The sequence below is a fragment of the Mastigoproctus giganteus genome, chromosome 10 (assembly GCF_048544385.1).
Source record: "Mastigoproctus giganteus isolate SK-2022 chromosome 10, ASM4854438v1, whole genome shotgun sequence".
In the NCBI taxonomy this organism is placed as follows: Eukaryota; Metazoa; Arthropoda; class Arachnida; order Uropygi; family Thelyphonidae; genus Mastigoproctus; species Mastigoproctus giganteus.
Genome location: NC_143584.1, coordinates 9,005,681 through 9,018,981, shown reverse-complemented (window position 1 = coordinate 9,018,981; position 13,301 = coordinate 9,005,681). Strand labels below are relative to the sequence as shown.

The window sequence follows — 13,301 nt, the reverse complement described above, 5'->3', positions numbered from 1 at the left end:
GAAAGAATTTGTTCAAAATGTTGAAAAATTACATCCTATGTTGGATGTAATTTTTCAACATTTCCACTCTTTTTGAATCCCCGCTGTTGACTCGCTAGTGAATAAAAATTATTGAGAAATTCCTGTATTTTATTTTGTTGGGAAATCCCCATGTTATGTTCTGTGCTATTGAACTTGTGGAAAAATCCAGATTTCAAAGTTAAAAAAAAAAAATTTTCTTTTTTACAATAAATCAATCAATACAAATGTTAATCGTTTTGAGCAGTCATGAGCTTGACTGCTAAATACGATTCAACATCCAAATGTTGAAGTTATGTTCCTACCATTGCAGTTGTACTAGGTTAATATAACTTCTTTCATTTGGCCATTAGATCAAGGCATTATATAATAATAGTAATAGTGTTAGAGGCATGTGATGCAAGAAAACAAGCATATGAGCTTATGTAGCATCAGCCAAAAAAAAAAAAAAAAATCCACCCACTGGCTAAAAGCAAATTTCCGCACATCTATTCTACAGCTGTCTTTCCTTAATTTGAAGTTATGCCCTCTTAGGTTCGTAATCTGAGCAAGCGGAAGAATCCCATCAGAATTCAGTGTGCCCAACCCATTCAAGGCTTTATATACCTCAATCAGATCACCTCGCAGGTGCCTAGTCTCCAGCTGCTGCTGCAATTTGCAGAACTTAGTCCTCTCTTCATAAGAGGACTCCTTCGTTCCCCTCACCAATCTTGTTGCTCTTCTCTGTACACGCTCAAGCAAATCTACATCCTTCCTAAAATGAGGCCTCCAGACTTGTACGCAGTACTCAAGGCATGGCCTGACCATTGAATATTCACCTTTAAAACTCATTACTTGAGAAAATCGTTACAATGGATTTTGGATAAAATTGAATCCGAATCTATTGAAGTAATGGAGGGCATGGAAACATTTTTAAAAAAATTAAATTTTCTGTTTATACTCCAGCACGACAACCAAGTCAGTAGAGTTTACAATAAATCGTCAATACAAATATTTATCGTGTTTAGTAGTCACGGGCTTGAACCTGGTCCACTCAAGGAACGCGTGCAATGCACTCTTGCTCCTGACCACTCGGCTACGACAGGACAGCACAGCAGATGAATTTCATTTTTCGGGTGGCATTTCTCAATTGTGGACTGTATCAGAATCATAGCTTTATTGCTGAAAGAAGTAAAACCTTCAAACATTAAATGCTTGTGGAAAAATGTATGGCCATAGTCAGTTCATTCAGGAAATATGGTTGAACCGACAGAAAACAGAATCGATGCGATAGTAGAACTTGCTATGTCGGAAAGAGGGGAAGGTTTTGATGATATGACTACTGAAGCCCTCGTGGGTAGTGCAGTTGATAGAATCGCCCTCCTCCCACACTGGGTTGAAAAGATCTGAGCTGGAATCCCGTCAATGATGGGAGGAATTTTTATGGGTCTTTTTCACAACGTGGTTTAATTAGTTGGGCTCAGGTGAGGGTAGCATGGTTTTTTTCTCCTGGAATCTCTGCTTTTTCGTCCAGCAAAACAGAAAATCGACCTCAGGAAATATGTGATTTATAGAAATATACACAGAGTAACATGGCCTTAGTTGCCTGTGCTCCTAAAAATATATGATTACTGAAGACATTCAAGAATTACTGATAGAAAAAGAGGCTGGCGAAGTGGATTTGATGGAAATGGCATAGGAGGTAAAACCAAATCAATTCAGAGGATGATAGAGCAGATGAAAATTCTAAACTTCCAAATTTTACACTAAAAAGCATACAGGAAGGCATAGAGTTAGCCGAGCAATTAGGATCTTATTTTCTGAATGCAGATTCTTGAATGAAAGGAGACCAAAGTTCAAAAGGGAGCTTCAAAAATGCTTAGTTCCATATGATGAAATTCATAAAGATTTATCAAGCAAAAGCAAACAAGCCCAGATTACTGATTTTTTAAAGAAAGTAGAAGATACACAAAATCTAAAATGGTGTATTTTTGTTAATGAAATAGTGCATTTTTGTTAGCTTTTGGAACGAAACATTGAGAGTTTGGTGTTTGACATTTTGCTGTATGTGACAATTTGGTGGTTACGATAATTGGTGAATTCTTTGTGAGGCTTCGGTGTATGGCAAAGCATTTTGTACTTTTTCTTAGTCCTGTATAACACAGGTTCGCACAACACGACATTTTATAGGAACCTAAGTACCCTGTTATATGAGGATTACCTGTATAGTATTTTTACAAGATGAGTATAGTATTTTAATTTCAAAGTTTGAAGAAATTATTTTATATTATACCATAAATATATTAATAAAGTGATTTGGGCATAAAATAGACTTCAAAATTTAAACAGGTATATGGTTTGCGCTTGAAAAAGGATTAACAAAGAACAAATCTACTGAGTTCATGCTGATAAAGCATAGGTTGAAACATTTTTGGCCACTTACAATTAACTTTTTCTCTGAAAATGAACATAAAACAATTAGCACCTTAGATGAATTCTTGTTATGTTTTTTTTTTCTAGTACTCTTATTTCGTGATGATGATTTGTTATTTGGTTTTTTTTTTTAGGAGCATTAGCAACTAAGGCCATATTGCCCCGGGAATATGTGGTGGTCATTCCCTGACCTTTCCACATCCTCTGTATTTGGTGGTCACAGGCTCGAACCCTGGTCTAATTAAGAAGCGCTTGCTACGCACTGCTGCTCCTGCCCGCCTCCCACCTGGCTACGGAGGCGCCTTCTTGATGATGAGTGGTTTCCTCATGTATAAACCAAAAATTTCCAGAACAAAACCCTTGCCATGCTTGACTTTAAAGATCCTTGCATCCTTCACTTTAGAAATATAAATTTTCAGTTTCATTGTGAGGAATCTTTAATAAACGTGTTTTGAAAGTGCTGCTTTATTAAGGCCATAATTGATCTTCTCTAAACATTATCAAACTATGCATTGAAAAATCCTATCATTTTGGCAAAATGCATTAATTTATTTGAAATAAACAACTTGCCAAATGTCTTCATTGTGATGGAACAACAAAATTTTGCTTCCTTTAGAACTATTAAATCATTAAAGTATTTATAACTATTAAAGTATTTAGAACTATTAAATCATAATGAAAGAAATAATTGCTGTCTGAATGCAGAACCATTTATGAATAAGGTGAGGCTAAAAAAATGTTATATTATTTAACAAACCTAGGAATGCAGTGTTTTTGTATTTTTAACTTCATTTAGTTTTCAGATGTTTATTATTTTTTTTTTCCTCTCACGTCATTTATTGTCAGGCCAAATCACATTCTCACCACCAACACTAATAACTCGTGGCAGCATAAACTGGAAAGATTAGAATTTCTGGCATATTCCCGAGTGTAGAAATTAACATTTAATTCTGCTATTACTGTACAAAAAGTCATGTCCCTAGAACCTGCACAGTGGGCATATGGAAGAAAATTACATGCAGAAATAAATATAACACTGTTTAAATCTATTTTTAACAACTAGCTAAAAGCAATACGATTGATTACTCTAAACTATTAAATAAAATATGCAATTAGTTAATAAATGGAGGATTACCTCTGATGTCTTGTAGAACACTTTGGTGCTGATACTCTCCATTGTTGAAACAACTACACAAATAGTTTACATGTATTCCACACCCTCATAGACAAAATCAATGATCCAAGGCCCACAAACCCCAAGCTCGATCGCAAAATACATCGAATCATCAACCCTAATCCTTGAGTAAGAGAATACAATCCATCTGTATTTTAAAAAATTAAATGTTTTGAATTTAAAACATTTAATTTTTTAAAATATGAACAGATTGTATTCTCTCACTCAAGGATTAGGGTTGATGATTCAATGTATTTTGGGGTTTGCGGAGCTCTGATTCCATGGTGCATTGGATCATTGATTTTGTCTAAAAGGGTGTAGAATACAGTCACTGCCCAAGTTACGTAAGGGTTGTGTACCACAGAACTCTACATAAGTCCGAATTTCCCTAAATGCTTATGCAGCACTCACAAATTTGATTGAAGCAAAAAAGAAACATGTAAATAGAATTATTTATTCTGTTTTTTTATTCCATGCGCAGGAAAAATTACAAAATTTCAAAATTATAAAATTACAAAAAAAGAGAGGAGACGGGCATAGTGTCAGCAAGTTTTGCCTTTGGAGCATCGTTGCCAGATTTAACCCTTCAGCTGATAAGCATGCCGCCGCTGCACAAGTTGAGGGCTGTGGAGATTTGGAAGGGGTTTTTTCCAACACATCACAAAATTTCTCATGTCAATGAAATAGGCAACTCATACACTAACCATTAAGTTCAATTATTACTGTAGAAATGTTGATACAAAAATATAATAAAATGTGAAAATTATATTTACAATGAAATAAATAAAACTGATATGATCTACCATAAAATAATAAAATGTGATAACTGTATTTACAATAAAATAAAACTGACAATCTACCATAAAATAATATGAATTAAAACATCGTTACAATAAAATACCATAAAACATACGCGTAATTAAAAGCGATAAAACCTGTAGCTTTCGGAAGCGTCGGCTTCCTTCCTCAACAGTATCAAAGCTTCTTGCAACACCTCCTTAAATAGCAGGCTCACGGTGGTTCAACCAGCGCATGGCCTGAATCGGAAGTGGAAATAGCTCAGGAGTGTGTCAAACTGAACTGCTCATCCGTACTCAGGACAACAGTTTCAAAGAGGGATTGCATACGTATGCCTCTGTTAATAGTATTGTTATCACACCTCCTTAAATAGCAGGCTCACGGTGGTTCAACCAGCGCATGGTCTGAACCGGAAGTGGAAATAGCTCAGGAGTGTGTCAAACTGAACTTCTCATCCGTACTCAGGACAACAGTTTCAAAGAGGGATTGCATACGTATGCCTCTGTTAATAGTATTGTTATCAAATGAGCAGATTCGTAAGCTCTCAAGCCATTTACAGTCCCAGAACCCATGCGCCCGGTCAACAATAACCACGTCCTCTGGGAAGATCCGATGCTGCTTCTCCCAAAAATGCTCGGCCACAGCAGACTTACCAAAAAGGGTAGCCGGGTGGGTAAAGTACCTACCTAGCAACCCAAAGGTTGCGGGTTCGAATCCTGCCTCAGGCTTGGATCAAAGTACTGCAAAAACCTTGGGAGGTGCATTATGGCCACAGAAGCTGATGCGCCAACAACTACCAAAAAAAAAACTTACCATAATCCACGACTTTTATAGCATTTAGATGCTCCCCCAGAAGATCGTTGAACCACAGCCTTGTTTCACCTACATAACATTCCTCACAATCCGGGCATTTTATCATATATACAACTCCGCTGCTAAGATCCTTTGTTATTGGATCTTTTACCTGAGACACGACTGTGTGCATCCTCCGTCTGGAAGCTGCACATAGCGTGTCTTATAGCCGCATAATATTCTAGTTAGACGTTCAGTAAGGCCAGGATAGTAAGGAATGTATGCAGTGGCCACAAGTACAAATGATTCCCTACGGTTGGACATAACCCCTCTACTATATCTGTCCAAGATCCTCTGGAGGGTAGCCACATTTCTTAAGGTCTGCTGTGACTTGTCTAATTTCACATTCTCTATCCCCAGAGGTGGCACAGTGCAACCCTGCTTTATTCATTAGTGCCTTAACCACATTATTCATATGCTGTCTAGCTTGTGCTGAGCTATAATGGGTGTATTGGCCTGTACACATAGGTTTTTTAAACACTGAAGTTTTAATCCTAAGGCCCATCCTAGAGACCAATACATCCAAAAAATGGGAGGGTACCACCCACTTCCACCTCTGAGGTAAACTGAATGAATTGGGAGAAGCTATTAAGCCAATTAAGTGCATCCTCCTCTCTCCCCTTCGGAATAATGGTAAAAGTATCATCTACATATCTCTTCCATTTCCTCATGAGAAACTGACACCCCTCAAAAACTTTATTTTCTAATTCTTCCATGGCCAAATTGGCCACAATAGCACTAATGGGTGAACCCATGGCTGCTTATACATAGTTCCTTGGAACACCATAGTGGTGCTGGCCAGACAAAGTTCCACACCAGAACATATATCTTCTACATTTAAAAGCAACCTACTACCCAAAGAGACATCATTATTCAACGCCATTCTTACCCAAAGTACTCCATGCATAATAGTAATGCATGTAAAGAGGGACACAACATCAAAGGAAATCATGATCTCGTTCTCATCTATAGATGAGAACGAGACTTTCACAAAGTTCACAAATTCTTTACTATCCTTGATGACATAGCTGGAACGACCTACAGTGGGGGAGATCAACTTAGCCAAAAACCCAGATAAAGCGTATGTGGGGCTTCCTATAAATGATACAATGGGTCTAAGAGTGACGCCCCTCTCCTTATGTGTCTTCGGAAGCCCATAAAATCTGGGAAGTCGACATCCCCTGGCATGTAGGGACCAAACTATCTCTTTAGAAATTTTCTCCACTTTTAACCAAAGCTGTCCCATTTTATTAACACGTCTTTCCAGACCAACCAATGGGTTTCTCTGAGTAACCTTATAGGTATTACTGTTCTGCAAAAGATCCAAAGCTTTTCTATGATAATCTTCTTTGTTTAAGACTACCGTCGATCTCCCCTTATTCGCAGGTAATACCACGATTCCATCGTCCTGTTTCAACTCTTTTAAGGCTCTCCTCTGACTAAATATGCATCCCCTCTTTGAAACTGTTGTCCTCAGTACGGATGAGCGGTTACGGATGACACGCTCCCGAGCTATTTCCACTTCTGGTTCAGACCATGCGTTGGTTGAATCACATGTGGAAGCACCGTGAGACTGCTATTTAAGGAGGTATTGCAAAAAGCTTTGATACTGTTGAGGAAGGAAGCCGACGCTTCCGAAAGCTACAGGTTTTATCGCTTTTAATTACGCGTATGTTTTATAGTATTTTATTGTAACGATGTTTTAATTCATATTATTTTATGGTAGATCATATCAGTTTTATTTATTTCATTGTAAATATAATTTTCACATTTTATTATATTTTTGTATCAACATTTCGTTTACAGTAATAATTGAACTTAATGGTTGGTGTACGAGTTGCCTATTTCGTTGGCATTAGTTTTCCGAACCTCTGAGGCCTTTTTCGGGACACAAAATTTCTCTGCAGCTGCAGAATCAGCACTGGCGACTTCACCGCATACTTTAATGTTTTGGAAATCAGTGCGATGCAGACCTATTAAACCACCAGTTGAACTTGGCTTGGGGTTAGCGATATTTATCATTAATATCTTCATAAATATTTTTTGCTTTTGCTTGAATGGCCATTGGACTCAGGGGCACTTGCTTCTGAATCTGATTTTCCATCCATGTTATTAATAGCTTTTCCATCTTCGATATAGCACCTGACACTCTTTTGTGATTACTGTTGATCTTTTATACATGCACTGTCCCTTAAAATAGTATTCACTGTTGAAGCAGCGAGACCTAATTCCGTGCAAATGATGAGAAACTTTGACCTGCTTTGTAATTCTTAATTAATCATTTTCATTTCTAAATCAATTTTGTTTTGTTTCCTAGCACTGCCAGCACTTGCACTTTCCATTGGTCCCTTTCCCTTCACCATCGTAATAAGTAAATATGAATGAAGAGAAGATTCTGAAAATTTTTATATGATTGAAGATTTCAGTGAAGGGGAACTCATTTCACCATAATACCCTAACATAAAAACACATAAAATTCCAGTTATTGGTATTATTGCAAATGCAGTAAGATCAAATTTACTACCCATTTATAATAGATCATTAACAGAAAAGCCCAATAAACTGGAAAGTGCATATTGTTTTATGGTAGTGACCTCCAGAAATGTGTTTTAGAAAAATATCACGAAGGTATACAAAATTGATTCTTATAACAGAACATATGATAACAATGAAAGTGTAGAGCAATTTTATAGCAAAAATTTCAACTTCCGTGGTCTTGGAACAAATTTCCTAAAAAAAAAAAAAAAAAAACAGTGTGTTATTAAGTTCTCATTATGATATTTTCACGATACTTCCATTTATTCCTACAGGATGCAAAATACATTTCCACAATTTTTTTTAAGTTTACACCGGCTGGCAAAAACTTAAGTAAAGTCAAATTTCTGTAAGTTCATTCCCCGGCTTACATAATAATGTAAGCAGGGGAATGGCTGTACATTGAAGCTATTTGTGTAGATGTTTCAACAATGGAGAGTATCAGCACCAAAGTGTTCTACAAGGAGGTAATCCTCCTTTTCTTAACTAATTGATATTTAACGTAGAACATATTGAGTCACTACAGCTCTGTTATCTGTTAAATAAAATATGCAAGAAACTAGTTCCTCCTTGTCACTTTTTTCTTATATACTTAGTTGTAATTTGTGGAAGACAGCATTTCTTGCAAACAGTATCAAAAGGCATTTAGAATGTTATTAAGATCATAACTATCTAGGTTCTGCACATTCTATTAATTGAATGTGACATTTTTAAAATGAAACCAAAGAAAATTCATTTGTTTATATCCTTGGCTTTGAAACAGTGATATTGTTCTCACAGGAATGAAATAGTAAGAAAGTCTTCCAATTTATCACTGTAAGCTGGAAGAGCCGCTACCAATTCCTTAAATGCCAATCTCTGGGTAATTCTCCAGTGGGGAAAAGACAACTTAGTTGATTTCAATCCTTTTAAAACTCAGTCTTGTCTTATATCTTGCATAAACGATTCTTTTGCTCCTATGCTTATCTTTGGTAACCCTCCGATTTCTAGGCAAGTAGATATATCTCTTTTGGGGATTTCCCTGACTTCTAATCTCTCTCTTGGCATAAGCACATTACAAATATTGCTTCCTCTGCATCTAAAAAACTTGGTTTTTTCTCTCTCCCTCGGCATTACTTTTCTTCCAAACAGCTATTCACTCTGTACAAATCACAAATCTGCCCTACCATGGAATATTGTTTCCACATCTGGAGCGGTGTCCCCATTCAGAAGAGGATTCCATTCAGAAGAGGGCAGGTAGGTTAATTAATGACTCATCTCTAACAAAGTTTCTCCACTCGCTGTCTCATAGACGTACTGTTTCTGCTGCATGCCTTTTCTACAGATACTTTCATGGGCACTGTTCTTCTGAATTGGCTTCTATAATTTCCGCTCTCTCTTTCAAAATTGTCCGAAAATGTGCTGCCACCAGCCTACATCCATTTACTGTCCAGCTTCAAACCCACAGAACCAACTTTTCATCTTCCTCGTTTATTCATTCAACTTCTGTTTTCTGGAACAACCTTCCTTCCTGAAAATTAGTCTACAGAAGTTCAAGTCTAATGTCAACAAATATTTTCTCTCGTCTTGACGATAAATAAGCTCATACACCAACCATTAATTGAAATAGCTCTTTACTGTGATTAGAATTTACAAATTGAAATAACATATTTACAATAAAATTTTAATGTATAAAATAAAACTGCTATGATACACTATATAAGAATTAAAACTGTAATAAAATTACCTAAAATAAACTGGATTAAAAGCGATAAAACCTGTAGCTTTCGGAAGCATCAGCTTCCTTCCTCAACAGTAATAAATCTTCTGGCAACACTTCCTTACATATAACAGACTCATGGTATTTCACCATGTGGTTCCATTGCTGCATGGTCAGTACTGGAAGCGGAAATAGCTCGGGAGTGCTAAAAGCAAAACCGTTCATCCGTACTTAGGACAATAGTTTTAAATAGGGGATGTAAACACATACCCCTGTCCCTATTCATGCTATTGTTGTCGGATGAACAGATTTGCAGGATCTCGAGCCATTTACGGTCCCAGAATCCATGTGCTCGATCCACAATAACTGCATCCTCTGGGGAGATTTGATGCTGCCTCTCCCAATAATGCTCGGCCACAGCATTATTGGGAGATTATATATCTGTAATCAAAACCGCTGATTATAGACATTATAATCAGCAGTTTTTATAGCATTTAAATGCTTCCCCCAGACAATCCTTTAACCGCCGTTTTGTTTCGCCCACATAGCATTCCCCACAATCCGGGCATTTTATCCTGTAAACAACTCCACTACTAAAGTCCTTTGCGATTGGATCTTTTACCTGGGACACAACTGTCTGCATCCTCCGCCCAGGAAGCTGCACACAACGTGTATTGAAACCCCGTAAAATTCTGGTTAACCACTCAGTAAGGCCAGGATAGTAAGGAATGTATGCGGTAGCCACAGGAACAAATGGTTCCCTACAGTTTGACACTATTCCTTTGCTGTATCTGTCCATGATCCTCTAGGGGTATCCGCAATTTCTAAGGTCTGCTGTGACCCGTTTGATTTCACATTCTTTGTCCTCAGAAGTAGTACAGTGTGACATTGCTCTATCTACTAGAGCTTTTACCACACTATTCTTATGTTGTCCAGCTTCCTTACTATCCGGGCCTTACTGAGCGGTTAACCAGAATTTTACGGGGTTTCAATACACGCTGTGTGCAGCTTCCCGGGTGGAGGGTGCACACAGTTGTGTCCCAGATAAAAGATCCAATCACAGAGGACTTTAGTAGTGGAGTTGTTTACAGGATAAAATGCCCAGATTGTGGGGCTATGTGGGCGAAACAAAACGGTGGTTAAAAGATTGTCTGGGGGAGCATTTAAATGCTGTAAAAACTGCTGATTATAATAAGTCTGCTGTGGCCGAGCATTATTGGGATAGGCAGCATCAAATCTCCCCAGAGGATGCAGTTATCGTGGATCAAGCACATGGATTCTGGGACCGTAAATGGCTCAAGAGCCTGCAAATCCGTTCATCCAACAACAATAGCATGAATAGGGACAGGGGTATGCATTTACATCCCCTATTTGAAACTATTGTCCTAAGTACGGATGAACGGTTTTGCTTTTAGCACTCCCGAGCTATTTCCGCTTCCAGTTCTGACCATGGGCCGATGGAACCACGTGTGAACTACCGTGAGCCTGAAGATTTATTACTGTTGAGGAAGGAAGCTGATGCTTCCAAAAGCTACAGGTTTTATCACTTTTAATCCAGTTTATTTTAGGTAATTTTATTACAGTTTTAGTTATATAGTGTATCATAGCAGTTTTATTTTGTACATTAAAATTTTATTGTAAATATGTTATTTTAATTTGTAAATTCTAATCACAGTAAAGAGCTATTTCAATTAATGGTTGGTCTGTATGAGCTTATTTATCGTCAAGACATGAATTTACCCAACCTCGGGCCTTTTCCAGGATCTTCTCTCGTCTTCTCAACCTCCAACCCAAGCACAGTACTAAGTACTATAGGTTATAATACCCCTCGTGTTCGGAGTTTTCATTAAAAAAAATATTAATAATAAAAATAAAAACTGCTTCAGGAACTTGGATTGGCATATTACTATCTTCAGGTAAACAACAAAGTTGACATAACAGCTCAAATTGAGAATGAGAAATTTAGGCAACCATTGATGTCTAGTGCTATATATTCAAAGGGAATAGATGACGTAGGTCCTATCTTTGGCGTTTTTATTCCCTAGGCAAAATATTTTTTTGATTTGCATATATTTCTAAGAAATATAGATGGTGCAGTTCAGATTTGCATTTTTTCTAAGAAATATATGCAAATCTGAACATATCAATGTGCATATGCTTTTTCACCAGAAGCTGCAACATTAAAATTTTAAAGTATATTTTATTTGCAAATTTTATATGGAACATGGATGTTCGTACTCATTGTTACTTGATATCATTGATTTTGGCTGTGTCCATTGCCATTTACAGGCTCTAATCGCACAATTCAAGTTTGCCTAGGCCCTGAAGGGCTCCATATAAATATTCCATTGTTGAGATTACAACATATTTTAGAAGTAATCGGTATATTTTATATCAGTAACACTTGAATATTAGATATTTAAATTTCTAGGAAAAAAATTAATAAATTCTTAATGTTTCTTACAGTAACAGAGTTTTCTAAGAAAACTGGTGATTACCCCAGTCTATCAGCAACAGATATAAAAGTATTAGCATTGACTTATCTTTTGGAAAAAGAAAATTTTGGCATAAATCATCTGAATACAGAACCATTTGTGAATAAGGTGAGGTTACAGAAAATTGATATTATTTAACAAAACTGGGAATGCTATGTGTTTGCATTTTTAACAATAGATCGTAGAGAAACATAATTATCAAAATCATATGGAAATTATATTGTATCCTTTTTTTTTTTTTTTTTTTTTTGGGCGTACTCCAAAATTAATAATTAATAATTAGCTACAGGAAGAGCCAAGAAGGAAATTAGTTGTAATGAAGTTTTATACATACAGTCAAACTTCTGTGATATGAATTTTCATTAATATAAAGCAAAGGGTGACATATTTCTCCCATCTAATTAATAGCCAACTCTTAAACAAACTAGAAACCTTCCATCTGATCAATGATTGCTAGTAGGATTTCATCAGTGGTGATATTCTGGCTTATTTACTCATCTGTGGACAAATTTAATGGAAAAGTTTGTAATTCAAGCAGTTGCTCTTGACATTTCAGAGGCTTTTGATCATGTTTGGCATAAAGATCTTCTAAATAAGCTTCCTATGGTTTGCCAACTGTTTTTCGTAATTGGGTATCCACTTTGCTCTGTGACCATTTGCTGCAGGTGATAGTGGATGGCTCTCTGTCTTCTCTCCTCCAATAATGCTGGTGTTCCCCAAGTTCTTTCTCCCACTCTTTTATGTTAATGATCTTCCATTAACCAGAATCCTATTGTTTTGCTAATTAGAGCACATTGCATTCCAGTTTGAGAAACCTTGCCCTGCAGAAACAGCTTCAACTTTTCAAAATTTTCTACTACCAATTTCTTAAATGCCGATCTCCAAGTGATTCTCTGCTTATCTTTGATGACACTGATTTCTAGGCAAAATCATATATTTCTATTGAGGATTACCTTTACTTCAAATCTCTCTCTCTCTCTCGGCATAAGCACATTACAAATATTACTTCCTCTGTATCTAAAAAACTAGGTTTTTTTGGTCTTTGCATTACTTTTCTTCCAAACAGCTGTCTATTCTGCACAAATTGCAAATTCACCCTATCATGGAATATTGTTCCCACATATGGGGCAATGCCCCCAAAACCTCTCAGACATTTAGATTCCATTCAAAATAGGGAAAGTAGGTTAATTAATGACTTATCTCTAACAAAGTCTCTCCACTCTGTCTCATCGATGTGCTGTTTCTGCTACGTGCCTTTTCAGTGGATACTTCCATGGGCACTGTTCTTCTGAATTGGCTTCTATAATTCCCACTCTCT

General features: G+C 36.8%; 1 protein-coding gene across 1 annotated transcript in view; it reads left to right on the top strand.

Moving 5' to 3' along the window:
* Positions 1 to 13,301, top strand: part of LOC150078673 (RNA-binding protein NOB1) — a 52,836-nt gene that overhangs the window by 13,650 nt on the left and 25,885 nt on the right. Inside the window, exon 3 of the mRNA XM_090382230.1 lies at positions 11,955 to 12,091. Within this exon, the coding sequence (XP_090238356.1) occupies positions 11,955 to 12,091 (137 nt within the window). The remainder of the gene's footprint in view (positions 1 to 11,954; positions 12,092 to 13,301) is intronic.